At 60.7% G+C, this 23368-nt stretch overlaps 1 protein-coding gene across 1 annotated transcript in view; it reads left to right on the plus strand.

The window, feature by feature from the left end:
• The first annotated feature begins 1665 nt into the window (after positions 1-1665).
• Ski (SKI proto-oncogene) overlaps positions 1666-23368 on the plus strand; it is a 52515-nt gene continuing 30812 nt past the window's right edge. The window contains exon 1 of the mRNA XM_005339286.5: positions 1666-2695. Coding sequence (XP_005339343.4) covers positions 1727-2695 — 969 coding nt within the window. The 5' untranslated portion in view covers positions 1666-1726. The remainder of the gene's footprint in view (positions 2696-23368) is intronic.

Raw genomic sequence — 23368 nt, forward strand, 5'->3', positions numbered from 1 at the left:
GTGCTGCTGCTGGCGGTGTGGTGGGAACCAGAGCCATGGGTGGTCCATGCTGCCTGCCAATCACGGGGTGGGATGGACCTTCCTGAATCTTGTTTCCTTCAGGTTAGGTCGTGGTGTCCCTGGGTGCTATGATCCTAGATCCTAGCATGTGCAGTGTCCCCATATTGTCTTAAGTGCGGCATTCCTTCCTGTGTTGGATTCCAGGTCCTGGTCCTATGTGGGCATTTCCACCATGTGTGGAAATCCAGCATGTGCTCTGGGCATCCTCGTAGCGTAAGGACACCGGGGTAAGCTGCGTGGCCTCCCTCTCCAGTGGGAACCCTGTGGTGTACCCTGCAGTGTTTCGCGACTTCCCTTTCGGGTGGGGCCTCTGGAGCTTGTCCCATGACGGGCCCCTTGAGTTGGGGATCCCAGTGCATGTCGCACGGTAATCCGTTCAGCAGAAACCCCGGGACCTGCGGTGGCGGCTGCAGAGACCGGCCCCGGACCGCCCCTCACTTGGTCTGCGGTTGTGGCGGGGACCCTGTGGGTTTCTGGGCCTCGGGGCGGCGGCGGGACGGGCGTCTACCCAGCCGCGCAGGAAACGGCCTCGGCCGGAAGGGGGGCCCCGGGCGCAGCCGCCACCAGAGGCCTCCGGTGGGCGGGGCCGAGGGGACCGAACGGGGCCGAGCGGGGCCGAGCTCCGGGCGGGCGGTCCCGAGCGGAGCCGAGCGGAGCCGAGGTGCGGGTGGGCGGGGCCAAGCTCGGCCGAGTCCCGGCCGGGCGTAGCCGAGCGCGGCCGAGCAGAGCCGAGCCCGGGTGGGGGAGCGCGCGTTCCTGGAAGAGCCGGCCGGCAGCGGGTCGCATTCTTGGCCGGCGCTGGGGCCGAGGCGGACGCACGGCAACAAACAGCGCGGGGGCGGGGCGGCGCGGGGCGGGGCGCGGTGGCGCGGGGCGGGGCGGCGCGCGGCAGCGTGAGCTCAGCGCCGGGCACTCAGTCCGAGCCGGAGCGAGCCGCCGGGAGGATGTGCGCCGAGCGCGCCGAGCCCCGCGCCGCCGCCGCGCTCTGAGGCCGCGGGCCAGAGGCGCCTCCGCCGCCCCGGGAGCCGCGCGCGCGGGCCGGCGGGCGGCCGGGAGCCGGCGGGCGGGCGGGCGGCCGGGGGCCGGCGCGGGCGCGACGCGGCCGGCCAGCGCCGCCGGGACGAGCCGGGCGGGCGCCGCGCGGTGGGAGGAGCGGGGCGGCGGCGGCGCGCCGCGCGAGGACGGCCCGGCGGGCCCCGCGCCCGCGCCCCCGCTCCTCCCGGGCCCCTCGGCCTCGGCCGCCGCGGCGATTCGCGCCTCGCGGCGCCGGCACCTGCCCGCGCGCCCCCCGCGAGCCCCGGGCCCGCGAGCGTTGGCGTTGGCGTTGGCGGCGCGCGCCGGGGCATGCCCCGCGCCTAGAGCCCGGGGGGCGCGCGGGGGGCGCGCGGGGGGCCCGGGCGGCGGCGGGCGCGGCGCGGGGCGCGTGGATGTGGCGCCGGGCCCGAGCGGCGGCGGGCTCCAGCGGCGGGACCCCTTCGCCCCGCCCGCCTTCGCCTTCGCGCCCCCGGGCGAGGCCGAGGCCGCGGCCGTGATCGGCCGGGAGCCGGCGGCGGGGGGCGGCCGGGGCCGGGGCCGCGGGCGCCGCCGGGGCGCGCGGGGCGGCGGCGGGGGCCGCGGGGGCCCGGGCGCGCGGGAGCGGGAGCGGCCCGTGGAACCCGAGCGCGCCATGGAGGCGGCGGCAGGCGGCCGGGGCGGCTTCCAGCCGCACCCGGGGCTGCAGAAGACGTTGGAGCAGTTCCACCTGAGCTCCATGAGCTCGCTTGGCGGTCCGGCCGCCTTCTCGGCGCGCTGGGCTCAGGAGGCCTACAAGAAGGAGAGCGCCAAGGAGGCGGGTGCGGCCTCTGTGCCTGCGCCGGTGCCCACAGCCGCCGAGCCGCCGCCCGTGCTGCACCTGCCCGCCATCCAGCCGCCGCCGCCCGTGTTGCCCGGGCCCTTTTTCATGCCGTCCGACCGCTCTACCGAGCGCTGCGAGACCGTGCTGGAGGGCGAAACCATCTCGTGCTTCGTGGTGGGTGGCGAGAAGCGCCTGTGCCTGCCGCAGATCCTCAACTCGGTGCTGCGCGACTTCTCGCTGCAGCAGATCAACTCGGTGTGCGACGAGCTGCACATCTACTGCTCGCGCTGCACAGCCGACCAGCTGGAGATCCTCAAAGTCATGGGCATCCTGCCCTTCTCCGCGCCCTCGTGCGGGCTCATCACCAAGACGGACGCCGAGCGCCTGTGCAACGCGCTGCTCTACGGCGGCGCCTATCCGCCGCCCTGCAAGAAGGAGCTGGCGGCCAGCCTGGCGCTGGGCCTGGAGCTCAGCGAGCGCAGCGTCCGCGTGTACCACGAGTGCTTCGGCAAGTGCAAGGGGCTGCTGGTGCCCGAGCTCTACAGTAGCCCCAGCGCGGCCTGCATCCAGTGCCTCGACTGCCGCCTCATGTACCCTCCGCACAAGTTCGTGGTGCACTCGCACAAGGCCCTGGAGAACCGGACCTGCCACTGGGGCTTCGACTCCGCCAACTGGCGGGCCTACATCCTGCTGAGCCAGGACTACACGGGCAAGGAGGAGCAGGCGCGCCTGGGCCGCTGCCTGGACGACGTAAAGGAGAAGTTCGACTATGGCAACAAGTACAAGCGGCGGGTGCCCCGGGTGAGTATTCCTGGCTCCCAAGCCTGGGAGGTGTGCTCTGGGCGGGGGCTCTCCTGGGCTGGGACCCCGTCCTCCCAAGGCAGGAATGTGCTTGTGTCCTGTCTTGCCAGGCCACAGGGATTTGTTTTAAGGAAATTTGGGGAAAGAAACTGTCCACTCTTGTTTTGTGTCAGTGTCCCTATCTGTGGCCCCACCGTCTAGGAGGAAGGCCTTCCTGCCTGGTGGGCTTGTCCTCAGGGGTAGCCTGGATGGAAATCTCGGTGGCCAGGCCTGGCGAGTGTAAAGTCTCCCCCAAGCCCTCAGCCGTGGCCTGGAGAGGTTGGGCCTTGGCCAGTCTATGAAGAGGCTCTGGGAAGTCCAGTGGACTGAACCCCAGCTGTGGGCCTCAGGCTAGGGCCCCCATGGGCCCCGTGGGGGCGTTCAGACAGGGTTGGGGTGAAGTCTCTCAAATTCAGAAGTCTCCCAGACCTGCAGAGGGGTGCCTGCCCTTCCGTCCCAGGCCAACAGCCTGATTTGATTCCTAACTCCCCTGAAGTCTTGGGACACGGACTTAAGAAATGAAGCCAAGCCTTGGCTGCTGTGGCAGGTGCTGAGACTTAGTGACTGCAGCCCTGTGCCCTGAGTCCCTGTGGTCGTGGGTCCTCAAGTGTCTCTGAAGCACATGGGCTGGTGTGCAGAGCTGCCCGCCCAGGTCCTGTTGTTTGTGTTGTTTCTGGGCAGCTCCCGGCTACTAGATGGTGAGACCGAGTCCACAGGAACTTTCTGTAGCGCGCGTCCTGAGTATCTGTGACTCTTAAATATTCTGGCTTACTAAACGGCACACACAGACGCTGCATTGGCTCAGCTATTCTTGGGAGGCCTAATTAATTCAGCTATTGCATCAAACTTTTTTTTTCTAAATCTGTGAATAGATGCTGCAGCCCGGTTTTCTCTGGGCGCCCCTCCAGCAGAGTGTCAGAGTTGTGGGGGGAGGGGCCGTGAAGAGGGCTGCTAGAGCGCGTGTGCTGTGTGTTGTGTGTTCAGTAGCTGTCGCAGTGGTGGTTCTGACCTGGCGAGGCCAGCGCCCAGGTGCAGCTGCCTGCAGCCCCAGCAGGCTGCTGGCCCTTCATTTCAGATGGGGAGTTGGCTATGGAGTTCCCTGTGAGCAGGGTCTATCTGTTTGGGGTGCCAGCTTGAGTGGCCCAAGGATGCCACGTGTGCGGGCTGCTGGGGTGGGCCCTGCTGTGGTGGAGCGGGCGACTGGGAGGCTTCACTGATTTCCAGAGTGGGAGTGAGCCAGGGAGCACGGAGGTCGGCCTGAGCAGGGCGTGTCTGGTTTGTTTGTGTTGACTCTGGGTCCTGTGTGTATTGGAGGTCTCTCTTTCTGGGCTTTGCAGGCCCACAGGGCCCCTCTGTCCCAGCTGTTGCCTGGGGGTGGGCCGCAGGTCGTCCCCTGCTTTGCAGCCAGCCCTGGGGTTCTGCTTTTGAGGGTCCTCGGGTGCAGAGAGGGCCAGAGCTGCTGAAAGGAAGGAGGATGGCACCCTGGGTCCTAGGGACAAGGCCTGGTGGCTCCTGGGTCATGGCGGATGGTTTGGAGCTTCTTTTCCCGCGTGTTCTCCCTGGCAGGGCTCTGGCACTTTGTTTACTGATTTAAGAGAAATTCCTCAAAGTGAAGAGGAAGATGCTGGGGTGACAGCCCTGCCCCTGCTTAGGCAGCGGTGGCCTGGGCCTGGGCGGCTCCTGCGTGCTTTCCTGATGAGGGAGGAGGGTGGGAGGGCCCGCTCCCCTCGTGGGACACTCCGCGTCTGTGTGCCCCCCTCCGCCTTCAGCCCAGAGTGTCCTCGGCTCTGACCTGCACTTGGGGGTCCTCCATATCCCCCCAACAGCCATGTGGTGGTTATCTGTGACAGTTCTGTGCCATGTGGAAATGGGTCGGTCTAGGGGGTGTGGACCTGAGGTTGACCATGTCCATGCACTGCCCTCTCTGCCGGCTCCTCCCCTCTCCTCTGGGAAGCCTATTCATGGGATATGTTTTGATTTCTTCACTTCCTTTGTAGCTTATTTTAATATTTTTGATCTACTGAGGAGGAGGGCTGGAGGAACAAAGACCGTACTGGAACTCTGTGCAGGGCCGCGGCTCCTGGCAGACCTGGGCCTGCTGACAGGCGTGAGCTGAAGTCCTTCCTGGCCTGGGTGGGAGGTGGGTGGGGCTCCCGTCCAGTGAGGCTGGCGAGGCCCCTGCCCTGACGCCCTGGCTGCCCTGGCCTGCCCGCTTGGCCATGGCCTGGCTGAGCTGGGGCCGGGTTCGGTGGGGCTCCAGCTTTGAGCCCAACCTTCACGAAGGCAGATACACCGGGACCTTGGCACGTTGCTGGGGCTGTGACAGTGTTTAGGGTTGGTGACCTGTGGTGACAGGAACTGTCCACTCTTGTCTAGAGGTGGACCTGGGCCTGCTGACAGCTTCCTGCTGGCATGGCTCGGAACACACAGGCTTCCTGGGTGCTCGTGAGCCACTTGTAGGACTTCCAGGACTGCGGTCCTTGGCGTGTGTCCTGCAGTGAGCCGCGCCTACCCAGCTGAGGAGCCTCTTGGGGTTGTGCTCATATTCCTCCTCTGTCCCTCATTGGCTGGGTGACCTTGAGCGAATTGCTTAACCTTTCTGGTACACTTTCTGTTCGTATAAACGGGGGCTAATACTTTCTGATCCTGGGTGTCAGGTGTTGCCGGACAGGTTGCCTGGCTTCGGGCACACAAGGTGGATGGATGGAGCCTCTCAGCCGTCCCCTCTGGCTTCTGCCTCACAGATCCCTCTTCCTCGCTCCGTCTTCCTATCAGCATAGATTGCTGTCTGTCTGAAAGAGAGACAGCCGGGGACAGTTCGCGCTGCCACTTGGCTTGCTGCCTGGGATGAGGCTGCTGTCCTCAGGCCGTCATGCTGTAGCCCAGGGTTGCCCTCCCAGGCTGAGACCAGGGCACTGGGGTGCCTCCCCTGGGCTGGAGTGGGCTCTGCCCTGCGTGTGTTGGAGGGGGCTGCCTGGCTTGACACTGTGGCTTGGACATTCTTATGGTGAGAAAGCTGGGTTCTTGGTCGCTGTACCTGTGCCCTTCAGAGCCAGCTTCCCGGGGGACCCATAGGTCTGGTTGTCGTTATTGGTGGTTGGTGTGGCCGACGTGCATTTAGGGGACTGCAGTGCGGATTGTCTGCATTCCTCGGGCAGGACTTTTTGCCTGGGCGCCTTGATGCCCTCCCCTGGCCCTAGGTAGCCTTTCAGTCAATAACTGGCTAGCTGAGTCCTGAGGTGCATTTTGCACTCCACCTGAGACTGGTGTGGGGACCCATCTGCCACCTGGGTCCGTGCTCCCTGCACAGCCTCTGCGGGTGGCCTGTGAGCGTGCTTCAAGCGTGGCTTCCTCGGGACTTGAGGTGTGCGGAAGAGGGCATGCCTCTGTGCTAACCCTGAGGTTGGGCCCTGGCCTGGAGCCCCTGCAGGAGGAGGGGCCTGCATCTGGTCGCTGGCTGAGGCTCCAGAATGATGTCCAGCAGGGTCTTTCCAAAGGGACGACAGTGGCTTGAGACTGGGCTCCAGGCCCTGCCTTCACCTGGGAGCCGTCCTGCAGCAGGGCAGGTGTGGGCCAGCATGACCCTGCCTGCCCACTCCCACGGCTGGGTTTCTTCTGAAGGGAGCAGAGCCGTGCCTGGCTCCTCCAGGGGTATGGTCCACCAGTTTCCAGGACCCTTGGGGACTGAGTAGGTTCCCTTAGCCTCTGGGGCAGCAGGGTGGTGGAGTGCCCGTCTCTGTCCCCGGCTGTCCCTTTGGAGTCTCTGTTGGTCTGGGCTCCGGAGAGTAAGGTCATTGGCAGCGCCGCAGCGTCTAGCTTCCCCGCCTCCCTGCAGCGGGTTTGTGTAATGTCTGTCTGAAGTGTCGCGTAAGGGCAGACAGGATGTGGAGCTGAGGAAGTCTGGGTGAAGTGTGAGCCGCCCCGCCCGGAGCCGGGTGTGGGGCGCCCCAGCCCAGGTCTGAGCCGCACGCTGCCCGCAGGGCTGGAGGCGGTTCCGGGGCCCATGCCCTGGCTGTCTGGCAGGAGGTGTCCGGCCGCCGGACTCTGTGGCAATAATGTGTCTCTTTCTAAGGATTGCGAAAGTCTAGGGAGGTTTCTCCACTGGAAGAGTTGTGCAAGTTTCAACTGAAATGTTTTTAAAAAGTGTCTTTGTTTTGAGTGAAAATACGGAGGTTGGATTACTTCCGGGAGAGGTGAGAGAAGGAGGCCCCAGTTCTGGCCGGCAGCCCTCGGGGAAGGGGATAGGTGTGAGCGGATGGGGGCTGTGGGTGGGTTCTCCTGGTGCCTTGGCCTCACCTGCAAGGTCAGGAGCTGGTTTTGATCCGCGTCTGTCCTGCAGCCCAGTGTGGTCACTGACCTGAGACTTCCTGATCTGTTCCTGCTCTGGACAGGTGCCGCGTCGGTGCAGCAAGCAGGGGCTCTGGGCACCCTGGGCCAGCGAGTGTCCCCAGTGTGCTTCTAGGGGCGAGGCAGGTGGGGCAGGGTCCCCCAGCTTCGGGTGAATCCCAAGTGGGCTGTGGAGAAGGGCAGTCTGCAGGCGGCCTCTGCGTCCCTGCGTTGCTCCAGCCTTTGCTGGAGGTTCCCGTTCTTTGGAGTCTTGTTTCTTTGGGCAGAAGCAGGTAAAAGGGCCTTGGCACCGCCTGGGCGGCAGCTGGACTCTGCCTTGGCGTTGGCGTTTTTATCTCCTGTGACTTGACTTTCTCGGCTTCTGAAGACTTTTTAGAGTGGCTGCAGCGTCAGCGGGAAGTCAGGTGTGGCTGGTGGGTGTACGGCCTAGTGGCCTCTGGGAGCTGTGGTGGCTACTATCAGGTCAGGGCTGGGTGGGGGTCACAGCTGTGTCCTAGCTCTGGAGGGGAACACGTGGGGCTGTGCGGCTGCTTCGAGGGCTGGCAGCTCTGTGTCCACGGATGGAGAAGGAAGGTTGGCAGCCCTCGGGAGTGAGCATTGTCTTTCTGGGGTGTCCTTCCCTCACCCCTTCTGTGTTTGGAAGGAAGCACTTCACCCAGGTTGTAGGTAGGGACACGGCCAGGGGTCCCTGTCGGTGTGCTCGGAAAGGTCTGGAATGTTGCGCTTGGCTGGTGCCTGAGCACTGGTGTTCTTCCCAGCCTGCCCTCCCTGGCTGTGGCTTCCATGGAACTTCCGCTGGTCACTGTGAAAGCAGCAGCTGTTGGGAAGGTCTCCCTGGGACTCCCACTGCGCTGCTTGTTTCAGGGCAGCACAGCGGCTGCCTGGTGGCCCCGGAAATCCTGGGTATAGGAGGCTGGTCCTGCTAGGGGACCCAGGGAGCGTCACCACTGTCCCCAGGATTTGCAAAGCTAGCTTCACACCAGGGCCTGAGGGAGGTGAGGGTGTCTCCTGGAGCTGACCAGACGCTGGTGTGGCTCACTCCCGCCGTGATGCCCCAGGAGCCCGGGGGTGGGGGGGTGACCACACTTGGCTGCCCGAGCAGTTCAGTGGGAGGGGGAGTACTGGGGGAGTGCCCAGAGGTGTCCCACCCACGGCACAATGGCAGCTCACTGGCTGGCCACACTGCCCCTTTCTGCAGTGTCCTTGGTCATGTTGTTGGGGCCACATGGGCGTCGGCTGAAGATCTCCTCTGCTGTGGGCTCGTGTCTGTGCTGCTGCCAGGTGTCCTGCTGATTACTGTGCTGTCGACGTCTGCGTGCTCAGAGCAGGGCCTGCTCCCCTCCCTTCAGACCCCTCAGCCGGGCTGGGCAGGCATGTGCACACAGGGACTGCGGGTCCAGCTGTTGGGACGGTGGGCTGCGTGGACCCCGTACCGGGAGCGACAGGAAGTGTCTGTTTACTGTGGATCGTGTCTTTCCTGTAAGCAGAGAAGTCTTTCTTTGCTTACTAAGCAAAGCCAAAGGGTGTCCCGTGAGGTACAGGCTGGCTGGGCACCTGGCTTGACGTCCAGGATGTGGGAGAGCAGCTGGTACCTGGGACCCGGGGCCACCGTTGCACCAAGATCCTGCTGTCCTCAGGTCTGGGAGCAGTTCTGCTGCCCTGTGCGTGTGGGCCTCAGAGGCATCTCTGGCCAGACGTGCTGTGCTGCAGTCACCTGGTGGTCTCTACCCAGGGCAGCTCCTGTGTTGTCAGGGGCCCAGGAGTGGGCATCCCTGGGCCCTTCCCTGCTGGCCCCGGGAAGTTTTGTGAGCACAATTGGGCCTTGCGCTCATTTGGAGAATACACACCCCTCGGCAGGTAATTTGTTCTTGTACTTCCTTCCAGTGGCTGTGGGCAGTGGGCAGGCCCCTGCACTGGCTACAGCACCAAGCCCACCCACACCTCTGGCCCTTCCAGTTACTGTGGTTCCCCAGGTGGCCAGGCTATGTCAGGCCTTTTTGCCCTGGAATGTGCTGCTGTCCTCTGCTGTCCAGGAGGTGGGTGGCTCTGCAGTATCTCCCTGGTCACAGACTGGGCCAGTCTTGATGTCAGCGCCCTGTCTGCCTTGGGCATCTAACGTGGCACTCTGGTCTCCTGGCTCAGCCTCGAGGCTCCCCTCTCGGGAAGCAGGAAGAGCCCAAGGCCCCCAAGTGAGGGGCTTATGCTTGTTATTGAAGTGAGCATAGGGCTGGACTTTGACCTGGCCTCTGTAGGAGCCGAGGAGGGGCTGTGGGGACTTGTGCCGCCAGCATGGCTCTGGGGTGTCCTGGGTGCTGTGGTGGGATGCACAGGCTCTCAGCTTGGTGCTCTCGGGAAGGGGCTTGGCTGGAAGCTGCCCAGACCCCGTGGCTGGTGTTATGCTTTTGAGGCCTCACGGGTGGCTCCCTAGTCCCCGTGTGGAATAGCAGGGCGTGGGGACCCTCCTGGTCCTGCCATGCTGTGCCCTCCCTGCCTCACCTGCTCCTACAACCTGTGTTGCCCAAACCATTAAAAATTTACACTCCCGAGTTGAATGATATGCAAATGTAGTCAATTAAGCGAGGGGATTTTAATTAGCAGTTTAAGTTCATGTGTGAAGTGCCTTGCCTTAATTACTTGACAGTTTTGTTGTAAATTTGCTAAGTTTTTTTTTGCAGAACTATCAAAACTGTGATTTTTTTTTTTAACATCCTTGTATGCAGTAAGTGTCGCCCAGCTTGCCTGACCCTCGTGGATTTCGCCTTGATTTATAAAGCTCTTTAAACTGTGAAAACAAGGTGAGCCCCGTGGGTCGCCTGGGTGCAGCGTGGAGAGTTAGGCTGTGTTCCCTGGTTGGCAGAGCGTGGCTGGCAGAGCTGCGGAGAGCAGGGGAGCCTCTCTCGCAGCCTGTCTCTGGCTAGCTGGTGGAGCCTGCACTGTCCACAGGGACACCTGGAAAGGACTCGGGAGGGTTTCCACCTGCCTGGGGTCCTAGAGCTGGGTGTGCTGTGGCCAGGGACCTGTGGGTTGCTGGAGTCCTTGATGCTGGCAGTCAGCTGTCCTTCCCCGTTTGTTCTCACGCCCCCATGGGCTCACAGGTGAGTTTACGAGAGGCCAGGGCTCCAGTTCTGAAGTTTCTTGCCTGACCGTGTGACAGCTTCAGGCCAAGCGCCTGCCAGGTGCCCTTCCCAACCGCTGGGCCTGGGCCCCACCTGTGTCCCTGGCTGGAGGCTGGGGTGGTGGGTGGTTGAGGCCTGGGCTACCTGCTGGATTAGGATGTGCGTCCACTTCCCTGGGCTGCCCTCAGGCCACCTATGGCAGGGTCTTGGGTTTCAGCCCGACTTGCTTTCATTACAGTTGTGTTGCTTAGTGACTGGTGTGTCCTCAGGCAGGTTGTAAGCATCTCAGTGCGGCTGCAGCCCTGAGCCCCCACAGCCCACAGCCCTGGAGTCCTGCAGGAGCAGGGCCCGGGCCTCCATGTTGGGTCTTTGCCAATCCCCTTTTCGCCTGTCTGTGGTGCTGTGATTGACACCAGGGCTTACGCACACAGGTGTGCACTGTACCACTAAGCCACGTCCATGACCCTGCTTTCTATTTTCTTTTGTGGTCCTGGGGATTGAACCCAAGAACTCTTTACCATCGAGCTGCATCCCCAGCCCTTTTTATCTGGAGACACTTTTGCCAAGATCCCCAGACTGCCCTTGAACTTGGCATCGTCCTGCCTCAGCCTCTCAAGTTGCTGGGATCACAGGTGTGGTGCCTGGCGGCCCTGTGCTTCTGCAGTGTCCTGTATGAGGCGTGCTGCAGGGCAGGCCTGACCAGCCTTCCCACAGTCCTGCAGGCTGCTCCCAGGCTCCACCAGACAGGCCCGGAAGCTCCCACCCGCTCAGTGGTTTAAGCCTGTGCATCGAGACATACCCCAGCACGGAGGGGCCCAGAGGAAGTGCTGGGCACACAAGCTGCCGGGTGGTCCTGCAGGGTGTGCCTGTGTGGCTGCACCTGCCTCTAGAGTAAGTGGTTTGTTTCCTCATTTAATGAGCATTTTTCAAAAATTTTGTGATTTCTTTTGGTGATTTGATTGCCCCTTCCTCTGCACCAATGAGAGGAGGGTGGTGACCAGGAGGTGTCACCATGCGTGGCCCCAGGTGGCTCTGATGTCACTGTGGTTGGCTCAGCTTCATCATGGGTAGCTTTGCTGTGTGCCTCTGGGGACAGGAGCACAGAGTGCCCTGGAGTCTCAGTGTGGTGCGTGTAGGAGCCGTGGGCTGTCCGCAGCAGGCCCGCCTTCTAGAGAGCTGCCCTGTCTCCGTGCGCGTGTCCTGGCTGTTGTGAGTGTGCGGTGTGCCGTGTGCCCGAGGAGAGCGTCTGGCTGGCCTGCCAGCACAGCGCACCTGCACGTCCTTCACGCACTTCAGTCACACAGGTGACCTTGGTTCTCGGCTGGTGTGTTCCCAGGTGGCAGGGCTGTTGCCTGGCATGCAGGAGGCCCTGGGTTCCGTCCTCAACACTGGAGAATAAAAAAGTCAGCTGGTGCACATTTCTGAACAATTCCTTGGTAGACTCACCCCCAGAAGGCAGGGCCTTTTCAAGGCGCTGGTCGCCTTGCCAGGACTCTGTGGAGCGGGTGCAGAGCTGCAGAGCTGCCTGCTTCTCTGCATTTTTTAAAATTAATTTGTTTCCTTTCACATGGTGCTGAGGATCGAACCCAGGGCCTTGCTCGTGCTAGGCGAGCGCTCTACCGCAGAGCCACCACCCAGCCGCCCCCTTTTTTTTTTTGCTTTTTAAATTGTTAGTTTCAGCAGGTTTGCCTCGTGCGTTTCTGTTTATCGTGGTAAATCATCCATGACACAGTCTCGTCACCGCTGTCTCTAAATGTGTGGTTCCGGGGTACCCGTGGCACTCGGGTTGCTGTGTGGCCATCGCCACCTTCCGGCTCAGCTGCCTCCTCTGCATGCTGTGCTGTCCCTGCCTGGCTCCTATCCTGCCAGCCCTGGACGTGCAGTGTAGCCTTGGGGCCTGACCCTCTGGCGCCGGGCTTAGCTGGCTGAGGGTCGGGGTCGCACCTGCCAGCCCCCCTTCAGGACCGAGTGACGCTCCACATCATGGAGGTGCACGTTTCTGTCACCATTGCTGGGATCAGCGGCTGCTTGGGGTGCTTCTGCCCCTGGCTCTTGTCACCCTGCCATGGATGTGGGAGCCTGAGCATCTGTTTGGGTCCTGTTTCCAGTCCTCTTGGGGTCAGAGTGGGATTGCTGGACCACGTGGCGGTTCTATTTTGAGCTTTTGAGGAACTGCCCTGCTGGTCCGCCAGGCGGTGTGGTGTTGCTTCCTGCCAGCCTGCGGGAGCGCCAGGGTCTGCACTGCCTGCGTTCCTGTCTGCTGACAGTGTCCGCCTGGCGCGCAGAGGCATCTGGCGGTGGCTTTGATCGTTTCCCTGGTGACAAGTGGTGTCCAGCATCCTTTGGGCTGGCACCTGTTGGCATGCGAACATCCTCTATGGGAAGGTCTGTTTGGGTTCTTCTGCCGGTCTGAGCCAGTTTGTTGGGGTTTTGTTCAGGGCTTTGTGGATGTCAGGTGTAGTTGTTGGGTTTGTGAGGGGTTGGGTTTGGTTCAGGTGTAGTTAGTGGGTTTGCGAGGTGTTAGGGTTTGGTTCAGGTGTAGTTGTTGGGTTTTTGAGGGGTTGGGGTTTGGTTCAGGTGTAGTTGTTGGGTTTGTGAGGGGTTGGGTTTGGTTAGGGTGTGGTTCTCAGTGGGTTTGTGAGGTGTTAGGGTTTGGTTCAGGTGTAGTTGTTGGGTTTTTGAGGGGTTGGGGTTTGGTTCAGGTGTAGTTGTTGGGTTTGTGAGGGGTTGGGGTTTGGTTCGGGTGTAGTTAGTGGGTTTGTGAGGTGTTGGGTTTGGTTCAGGTGTAGTTAGTGGGTTTGCGAGGTGTTGGGGTTTGGTTCAGGTGTAGTTGTTGGGTTTGTGAGGTGTTGGGTTTGGTTTGGGTGTAGTTAGTGGGTTTGTGAGGGGTTGGGGTTTGGTTCAGGTGTAGTTGTTGTTGGGTTTATGAGGTGTTGGAGTTTGGTTCAGGTGTAGTTGTTGGGTTTGTGAGGTGTTGGGTTTGGTTAGGGTGTAGTTAGTGGGTTTGTGAGGTTGGGGTTTGGTTCAGGTGTAGTTGATGGTGGGTTTGTGAGGTGTTGGGGTTTGGTTCGTGTGTAGTTGATAGTAGGTTTGTGAGGTGTTGGGTTTGGTTTGGGTATAGTTAGTGGGTTTGTGAGGGGTTGGGGTTTGGTTCAGGTGTAGTTGTTTATGGGTTTGTGAGGTGTTGGGTTTGGTTCGGATGTGGTTCTCAGTGGTTTTGTGAGGTGTTGGGGTTTGGTTCAGGTGTAGTTTGTGGGTTTATGAGGTGTTGGGGTTTGGTTCAGGTGTAGTTGTTTATGGGTTTGTGAGGTGTTGGGTTTGGTTCGGATGTGGTTCTCAGTGGGTTTGTGAGGTGTTGTGGTTTGGCTCAGGTATTGTTGGTTTTGTGAGGTGTTGGGGTTTGGTTCAGGTGTAGTTTGTGGGTTTATGAGGTGTTGGGGTTTGGTTCAGGTGTAGTTGTTTATGGGTTTGTGAGGTGTTGGGTTTGGTTTGGATGTGGTTCTCAGTGGGTTTGAGAGGTGTTGTGGTTTGGCTCGGGTGTCATTGGTTTTGTGAGGTTTTGGGGTTTGGTTGAGGTGTAGTTGTTATTGGGTTTGTGAGGTGTTGGGGTTTGGTTCAGGAGTAATTGTTAGTGGGTTTGTGAGGTGTGGGATTTGGCTTAGGGTGGTTCTCAGCAGTTTTGTTCGATCGCTCTGGGCTGTATGTTGTTTTATAGCAGGGTGTCATGGCTTCTGTTGCTGGAAGGCCAGTTCTGGGTGTCTGCTGGCACCTTGGGAGGGGGCCGTCTCTGGGCCCTGTGAGCCTGGTTCCCGGGGCTGTGACTGCAAGGTCTCTACCTCCACAGAGCCGGTTGTGCCTGGCTGTGCCGGGGAAGGGCTCCTGCCTGCCTTGGCTGAGAGCAGCCTGCTAGAGCAAGGGCTGGGATGTGCCTTGCGTGTGGAGGAGGTGGGCCAGGCCTGGGAGCTGCTCTGGAGCGCTGCCGTGTGCCTGGACGGCAGTGGCCACAGAGGTCGGTGGGCCCAGGGTCAGCTTGCTTGCTGTCTGAAGGCTCACCCATCCCCTTTGTTGGGGGTGTGGTCCTCTGGAAGCTCTGCTGGTGTGGGAGCTGCGGTGGAGGCCATGGCTGAGCGACGGCTGGCCTGGGCAGGGCTGCAGGAGGGATACAGGCCCAGGGGAGCTGCTGATCCCTGCCAGCTCTTCCTTCTGGCTCTGAGTTCCTAAAAGCAAGCCGTGGTCTCCCCGAAGGCCACGCTGCTTGCTAAGTCCACACTCCTCGCGACCCAGAGCAGGCCCCAGGATCTGTGTCTGCCAGGCAAAAGGGGCAGCCCTGCCCTGCTGCCGGGGTGCTGTCCACCTCTGGCTCAACCTCCACTGCCCCTCCCCTCAGCAGGAGAGAGCCCAGGACTCCTGGGCGCGAGGTCCTCCTCCTTCCTGGTTTCCTGAGGGAACTCGGGACACTTCCTTCTGGCTTGGGGACTGAGCTGACCCTGGCTGTGGCTCTCCTGGCCATCTGCATCTGCCTGCTGTCCCTGATGTGCCCTTTCCTAGGCCGCTCAGCCAAGGCCTGTTTTGTCCCAGCTGGGGCTGGTTTGGCGCTGTTGGTGGCAGGTGGCCTGGCTCCAGCATCTCATGGGGAGATGAGTGTGAATGAGCCAGGCTTTGGGGGCCTTGGGGACCTTGCGGTGAGCACCCTTCCCTGGAGACCCGTGGCCTGCCCTGATGTCTCTCTGGATGGTTGGTCATGCCTCCAGGATCTGGAGGTGGCTTCTGGGGGACAGCAGTGACCATACTGACTGTCCCTGTCCCTGGGGGTTACTCTGACTGAGCTGATGACTCAGCCAGGCCAGTGGCCATTTCTGTGGGGTTTACACAAGCCCTCCCTGGCCTCCTGCGGCAGGCTCCTGACCACGGGGCCAGCTCTGCGCTTCTGTCAGGCTTTGTCTTGGCTGTTGAATATTAATGAGGGGGGCTGGGGCGAGAGGTGGCTCTTGAAAGGAGGGTCCTTGCTTTTTGTTTTGCAAATACCTCTGTGGTCTGCTGCCTGCTGGTGGGAGTGACTTTACTGGTTGGATTCAAAGGGCAGGCCTGTCCACTGAGCCTGGGTGGGCAGCCTTTGACCCCAGGTGGGAGGTGGCCCTCTGCTTGGTGTGGAGGCCCAGGGGAGCCTGTAGCCTTCCCACCTCTGGGCTCAGCTCTTCCTTCCCTCCCCTTCCTTGTGCACAGGGGGTTGTGCAGGTTTCAGTGCTGAGTGTGGTTTCCAGCTCAGAGGGACGCCCCTCAGCTGCTGGAGGCCTGGGTTGCTGAGGCAGTGCTGGTGGGTCCTGGCTCGCGTCCTGCATCTGGCTCTCAGCTACCCTCTCTGCACAAGGCAGTGCTCGGAGCCTGAAGACTGTGCTGGGGTGCTGGGTGACAGAGGAGAGGCAGCTGGGCCCACTGCAGACCAGCCCAGGAGCCACAGCTGGCCTGGGCAGAGCGCGGTGACCATGGCCACGGATCAGTGGTGGATGCCAGCAGGTGCTATGAAAGCCCAGGGAGGCCCCGGGGCCAGCAGGTGAGCGTCCCCCTGCTGCAGACCTGCGCCTTGCTGGGAGCTCTCCCTGGCAGAGTGCCTCCCACGGGACCTTGCCCTGGCCCTGTTGCTGTAGGCCTCATTCGCCATGACGTGGGTGCTCTGGGGTGCAGGCCGGATTTGCATGGGTGTCACTGCAGTGCTCACCAAGCTTGGGTGACCCAGAGCTGCCACAGCAGGGGGCCAGGGGGGTCTGGAGCTCGGTGGCTGCCACTTCTCTGCCTTCTCCTTAGCACTCAGCTCTAAAGCCTGCTGCCGTAGCCCAGGAGCTTCTGCAGGGGTGGCTTCCAGGCGAGGCGCTCATCAGCCCACACACTAGAGCCTCAGGACTGGGCGGCCACCCCCAGGAGCAGCCCCTGGGTTGTCTGTTTGGAGACCATCACCCCAAGCGTGAGAGCCTTGGGAACTGCTGTGTGGAGGGGCAGCCGCGGCCCCGCCTCACTCTCCCTCCTTCCTGGTGGTCTTGTGGGTTCTGAATGGCCAGGGGAGGGCATGCCCCAGCTAGCGGGCCCCCAAGGCATTCTGCAGGTGTTCTGCAGACCGCGCACAGAAATACCTTGTACGACCGACTGGGGGCTCCCCACCGCCACAGCCCGTCGCCCACTCCCTCAGGTGCCGGTCGTGTGGACTGGACCTCCAGCCTGGGTGTGCCTTGGCACCTGGAGAGGTGCCAGGGTCAGAGCTCTGCAGACTGGTGTGCTGCCTGGGAGCCTTCCCGTGGGTTAATGGGTAACCGTGGGGAGACTTTCGACCCTGCCTGTCCCCTCCCTGTGAACTTTCTCCCACGGGCTGCAGGCCCCCTGACCCCGCCTGGCTTGGTGCTCTGGGCCCCTGGGAGAGAGTGCCCCCTCCTCCCCACCCTGCCTGGACTGATGGGGGACTGCTTCCTGGAGAGTCGCTGCACAGCCCCCGGTGCGCTCTGATGCCCAAGGTGCCCTGGTTGGCACCCCTGGGGCTCTGGTGGGTGCTGGCTCACGTCTGATCCGGGCCACTGGGCTTTAGGCTCATGAGGCCCATTCTGAGGTGGACACTGTCCTCCCAGTGGGTGCCCGCCTCTGCGGGGTGCTGTCCAGTGGCCGCTGTCCAGCAGTTGAGGATCTGCACGACCTTGCTGCTGTAGCGTTTGAGGTGCACAGATGTTTTCAGGCTGTGCACAGAGCAACTTCTGGAAAAGTGGGCAGCAGAATGTTTTCCGCAGTGTCGCCTTCCCGCCATGTCGCCTTCCCGCCCTGCTGTCAGCCAAACCTCGCAGCCTCCGCCCGCAGTGTGCTGCTTCCCTCCTGTGCCTCGTGCTGGTACTGCCTCGTCCCCAGCCATGGCGGTGCCCAGACACCGTGTGTGCTGGGCTCAGGCTCCTCCTTGCTTGGGCTCTGCCTGTCACGGGGCTGCCTTGGAGTCTCCAGGAGGCCTGCACGGGCCCGCCAGGTTTTTGGATAGGTCTGTGTGTCCCGTTGCAGGTGAGGGTGTGAGTGGCCCTGTGGTGTGGGTCTGAGGGTCTGAGGATCTAAGGGCCCAGGAAATGAGAGTCTAAGGGTCTCAGTGGCCCTGGCGGTGTAGATCTGAGAGGAAGGGCAGGTTGGGCAGGGCTCTCTTCCTGAGGATTTGAAGGCTACTCTTTTTCCTCCAGTTTTAAAACCAACTTTACCCCATCTTAAAATTCCAAAAGTCTTGTAGGGTAAAGAGTCTAGTCTGCCCTCGGGTGCCCCAAGGGAGGTGAGGGAGAGGAGCGCAGTGGCTTCAGGAGAGGTGCCTCCTCCACACTGCCGGTGGCAGGTCCTCTGGACCCAGCAGGGTCGCAGGTGCACTTGGCTCTGGCAGATGGGGACCCCATGGGCCACTGGTGGGTCAGCACCATCTGAGGGTCCTAGAGAGTCAGCGTGCTCTCTGCCTGCCAGGGCCTCTCGTGTCTCTGAGCTGATGACCGCCGAGCAACACCCTGACAGTAAACAGAAGACAGATGGCTCAGTGCCCAGTGCTAAGGAGAAGGCAGAGAAGTGGCAGCCACCTGGTGTGGCCAGTGCACACTCAGGTGTTTCTGCAGAGGACCAGGCCCGTGTCCCCACAACTGTGCAAGCCGGGGTGTGGGCTGTTCACGTGGGCCACACAGGCTGACCTCCCTCTCCTGGAGGAGCCTGCTGGTCCTCCTGGGCTGCAGGAGGCGGCTGACGGACTGGACTTGACTGGGAGGGTGCAGGTTGCCAGTTGGAGCAGACTCTTGGTGCTGTGATCCCTGAGGCACACCAGCTGCCCTGCGCCCCGCACACAGTGTCCCCGACCTGAGTTCCAGAATACCTAGGCGTGGCCAGAGACCACCTTCTCCACCAGCATCTACATCTCCAACAAGTGGGCGTCACAGGCGCTAGGAGGTGTGCAGGCGTGGGGGCCTCGGGCACCCTAGGAGGGCTATGTGGAAGGTGCCTTCCAGGTTGGCGTGTTCTTTGTTGGCACTTTCTGTGGAGAGGGGGACAGGGCCACGCTCCCTCCGTCAGCCGTCCTGGAAGGTGCTGGCCTGTCGGGGACCCTGCTCTGGTTCCTGAGGCTCATCGGGAAGTGAGCCCGTGCTGCACAGGCCAGCGTTCGAGGAAGGGCGGAGCTGAGGGAGAAGCTGCCCCTGGAAGGTCAGGAGGGAGCGGGCCGGGCTCCTGGTGTCCTGTCTGGCAGAGCCACATGTCTCTAGGACCCTTGTTGCCCCCGTGGGATCTGTACACTGGATGGGACGTCTCTGAGCCATCCTGAGATGGGCTCTGGCCTCAGGGACAGATGTGTCTGCAGAGGGCTGGGGCTGTGGTCTGTGAGTGTCCCGGGCACCTCTGCAGGGGAGGGCGTGCCCCCTGAGGCCCACTTGTAGGAGCGCGCCTGCGGGGAGGCGGTGTCCCTGGGCGCTCGGCTCTGTGAGTGGCTCCTTGGCAGGATTTTTCCTGTTGTGCTCCAGAAGGACCGTGATGACGGGGTCTGGGCAGCACTGCCCAGGAGGGGCTCGCCACGTCGGGGGTGGCTTGGCCAACTCCAGACAGTGGTTCTCAAGGGTGGCCGTGCAGAGGGGCTGCTCTAGGCTGGATGCACCACTGGGAGGTGGCCTGGTGTTGGTAGATGGATGGGCAGGGACACGTGCCTCTGCCCTCCTCCCTGTGTGCTCCCGTGCCACAGGAGGCTTGGGGGCTTCCACCCAACTTTGGCCTCTGGGTTGTTATGACCTGGTCCTGGAGCAGCTCTGTGGTGACGCTGCACCATTCCCAGAGCCCAGCAGCCACAAAGGCCCAAGATCCTGTTTAGATATCTGCTCGGCTGCCTTTGCTCTCGGTGCACTTGACACTCGCCTGGGCACATGGCCTGTGGCTCACTGCTGCCAGTTGTGCTGTGTGAGGGTGATCGACTTGGTTGCTCCTGCCACCTCAGGGCTAGGTGAAGGACACGGAAGGCTGGGCGATGGGGAGGGCTCCTGTTGCAGTCCAGTCCCAGCTGGGCTGCTGGGGCGTTTGTTGGTAGGATAGCGAGGCTGTCAACATGTTCTAAAGTGCATGGTGGTGGCCCCTGCTGTGTACCCGTGGGTCTTGGGGTCAGGTGAGCTTTGGGTCTCTGAGATGGAGATGCGGCACACACAGCACCTCCCTCCTTTGAGCCTGTGCTGCGTGGTGAGCAGGGGTGGTCTTTGGTGGTGTTGGCCTGGTCTGGTCCCCCAAGGCCTGCTGTCAGGTCTGTTTGTTTTTGTCTTACCTACCACTCAGGTTTCCCGTTTATGATGGAACATGGGCTACAGAATCCCAGCACATGGCTTGGAGTCAGAATGCCAGAGTCAGGTGATAGTGTGTAGGTGTCCCTGTTCTCTCTACCACCATTTGGCCACTGACAGGCATGTGTGTTCTCTTGGCCCCACATTTCTGGGTGATGAGCACTGGGGTGCTTGACCCCTGCCACCTATTCTTACCTGATGCCACTGGGTCTCAAGCTCCAATAAATCTGGTCTTTTGTGATTATTGACAAGCATCTTCTCATCTCATTTCCTATTGGTGCTGCTGTGTTCTGATACCGTTTCCTGCTTGGAACACCACATTTTGATCTCATTTCCTGCCTGGGTCACTCTCGGTTCTGATCTCACTTTCTGTCTAGACTATTTGTTGACCTCATTTCCTATCTAGGACACTATTCTGACCTTATTTCCTGTCTGGATCATTCTGTTCTCACATCATTTCTTATCAGGGAAATTCTGTTCTGATCTCACTTCCTATCTGGAACACTGTTCTGACTTTACTTCCTTGTCTAGATTGTTCTGTCCTTCAATTCCTTCCTGGGCTGCTCTGTCCAACCTCCGTTCCTGCCCGGACCACTGTCCTAAGCTCACTTCCTGCCTGCACCGCTGTGTCCGGACCTTACTTCCTGTCTGGACCTCAGTCCTGACCTCACTTCCTCTCTGGACCTCTGTCTTGACCTCACTTCCTTCCTGGATCACCAGTCTGACCTCACTTCCTGCCTGCACCGCTGTGTCCTGACCTCACTTCCTCTCTGGACCTCTGTCTTGACCTCACTTCCTTCCTGGGTCACCAGTCTGACCTCACTTCCGGCCTGGACCTCTTTTCTGCCCTGGAGGGGTAGGCTCTCATTTCCTCCTCACTTTGTGTCCCTGGTTTCCGTCCTCTCATCTTTTCCTGGCATTTGGTTTTCTCAGGATCTCTGGCTGCTGTGTCCCACCCAGTGCTCTCCCCTGCCTCTGGGCACAGTGCTGTGTGGTTCAGTGGCCTGTCCTCCTCCTGCGCACTGCTGCTCCTGGGCCTGTCTTCTTCCTGGTGTGGGCTCCAGGGCGCCCTCCGGGGTCTGTTCCCATTTATGAGTGAGCACAGCATGCTGTGTGAACGGGGCCTGGGCTCAGAGTTTGGGCCTTGCATGGTGGAGCATTGACTTTGATGCCCTGGGTTGGCTGGGCCAGGAGGAGAATGTCTGCTCCACCTTCTAGCGGCTGTCTCCTGTGTCCCACAGAGCCCCGGCCTGGGCCCGCTGACTTGGGCCTTTGCATGGGAAGGCCCTGCATCTGTCGCCCTAGAGCTCTGGGAACCTTGTCTTGGCCTGGTGTCTGTGGTGTCCCTGCAGTGTGTTGTCTTTGCTTGTCTGCAGTGGCCTCTCCTGCTCTTTCTCTCCGGGGGAGCTGTGGTGGACGTTGGTGCTCCTGCATGGTGCTGCTTTCCCGGTGTCTCGGCATTACTTCCTGGAGCGCTCTCGGCCCTGTTAACCAGCTCTTGGTTCTGTGATTTCATTGCAGTTTCTAAGCGTCTTTCCCTTCATTTCTTTGTACAGGCTGCACCTGCCCGTTTGTCGGCGAGCTTCCCTCTTACGGTCTTCTGTTGGTCCCTCTGTGGGCGGTTGCCTGGTGGCTTTGGACCTCGGCTTTCCCAGGTCCGCACTGCTTCACCCGCCCGCCGAGGCTGCAGGGCAGGAGCTGCCAGGAGCCGGGCCTCCGAGTGCACCCTGTGGTTCCTGTGGCTGCAGTGACTTAGCACCCTGAGTTCTGGTTGGGGTCCCCTGGCACCTTCCTCCATGACTGCGCCAGAGCAGGCTCGGGCAGGGTCTGAGCGGACGAGCGTGTGCTGGGCCTCTTGAAGCTGGCCTCTTCCTGTGCTGCTCATGAGTCCTTATATCTTTTGGCTGTTTCTCTAGATTTCACAAGTCTTGGGGGCAAGTGTTGGCATTTTAAACATCGAGGAAAGAAGGACACAGAAAGCTGCTGGGCAGGGAGCGGGCGCGGCCCTGGCCTTGGCCCAGGAGCCAGACCTCCAGGCTGCGCTGTGAGTGGGCCCCCGTCCTTGGGCCTGACATTCCTGGGTCTGTGGCAGACTCAGTCCATGATCTTTGGAGAAATGACTCAGATGCCCCAGTTCCAAGAGATTTGATCACCCCCGAAGGACGGGTCAGTGGTCATTCTGTTGAATGTGATGTGAATCAAGCATGGGAACTACAGCCTTTTAGAACTGTTTTGTGAAAAGGGTCGAAACTCGTCAGGAAATGAGAAGAAGCTGCAGGAGCCATTGATCGGCGGGTGTGTTATGGGGAGGCCGTTTCCTCCTTTTTTCTTTAAATATTGTTTAGTTGTTGATGGAGTTTTATTTATTTGTGTGTGGTGCTGAGAGTCGAACCCAGTGCCTCACGCATGCCAGGCAAGTGCCCTGAGCCCCAGCAGCCCCTGTTCCTTTTTCTCTTCCTGCTTTTGGGAATTAATGTTCTTGGTGGGTGAACCTAGTGTGGTGCTGGGCAGGTCCTTCACAACTGTTCTGCGCCCAGCCCTGGACTTGTCCCTCAGCAGAACTGCCCCTGCTTGCTGCTGGTCAGCAGTATTGAGCTCAAGCCTTGGCCTCCTGGTCTTTGCTTGGGGGTCTGGATCTGTCCATGGCCCTGCCGGTTCTCTAGATCAGTGGTTCTAGCGTAAGCTTGGGAATAATGGGATTTCCTCTTAAATAATGTAGTCCTAGAGTTTCAGATTCCTCGTTAGAGTGGGCCAAAGAGGTGCTTTTTATTTATTTATTTATTTATTTATTTATTTATTTATCTATCTATCTATCTATCTATCTATCTATCTATCTATCTATCTATTTATTTATTTATTTATTTAGTGCTGGGGATTGAACCCAGGGCCTTGTGCATTCAAGGCAAGTGCTCTATCAGCTGAGCTATGTCCCCAGCCTCAGAGAGGTGCATTTCTAGCAAGGTTCCTCCGTGGCTAGTGACCGTGGTCCTAGGAACTGCTGGCTTTCACCAGGCTGCTGGCCCAGGTCAGCGGCAGTGCTTGGTGCTTTGTAAATAGAGTGTTATAGGCACAGGGGCGCGCCCACCCCTCCCTGCTGCTGGTGCTCCTTCTGTGCCAGCTGGAGTTGGGACCGCAGGGCCCACAGAGTCACACGCAGCTGTGACTCGGTCCTCCACAGCAGAGACCCCTAGGCTCCCGACCCAGAGAAAGCTTTGCTGTCTGCAAGGCTGGGAAGGAACAGGGCTTGCTAGCGTGGGCCACGACAGAGGGTAGCCTTGACCTGTGAGCCTTCAGAGCAGCTAAACAAAACCGTGCAGCAGCTCCGCCTGCCGTCTTGCCACCGGGAGGGTGGTACCCCAGGCCAGCCTCAGCCACTCATCAAGACCCTGTCTCAGAATAAAAGACAAGAAGGGCTGGGGGTGTGGCCCAGTGGTAGAGCTCCCTGGGTTCCCTCTGCAGTGCAAACCACAAGACAGAAGAACCACAGGACAGACGATCCTGGAATGGGAGGCCCCGTGGGATAGTTGCTGTGTAGAGTTTTTTTTTTTTGGTACCGGGGATTGAACCCAGGGATGTTCTACCCGACCCATATCCTCAGCCCTTTTTAATTTATTTTGAGACGGGGCCTTGCCGACTTACTGAGGCCAGCCTTGAACTTGCCATCCTCCTGTTCCAGCCTCCTGAGCCACTGGGATAGCAGGCTATTCCACTTCTTACCTGGCCCGGCCACAGCTGCTGTGGACGCTCATGCCCAAGTTCTGTGGGCTTGGGCCGCTCCAGTGTGCAGGGGCAGGAGCGGTGCTGCCAGATTGCCTTCCTCCTGCTTCCCGTCCCCGGCTCCTGTCGCCTGGTGCCTGTCGCCTGGCGGTGGT

The sequence above is a fragment of the Ictidomys tridecemlineatus genome, chromosome 11 (assembly GCF_052094955.1).
Source record: "Ictidomys tridecemlineatus isolate mIctTri1 chromosome 11, mIctTri1.hap1, whole genome shotgun sequence".
Classification (NCBI taxonomy): domain Eukaryota; kingdom Metazoa; phylum Chordata; class Mammalia; order Rodentia; family Sciuridae; genus Ictidomys; species Ictidomys tridecemlineatus.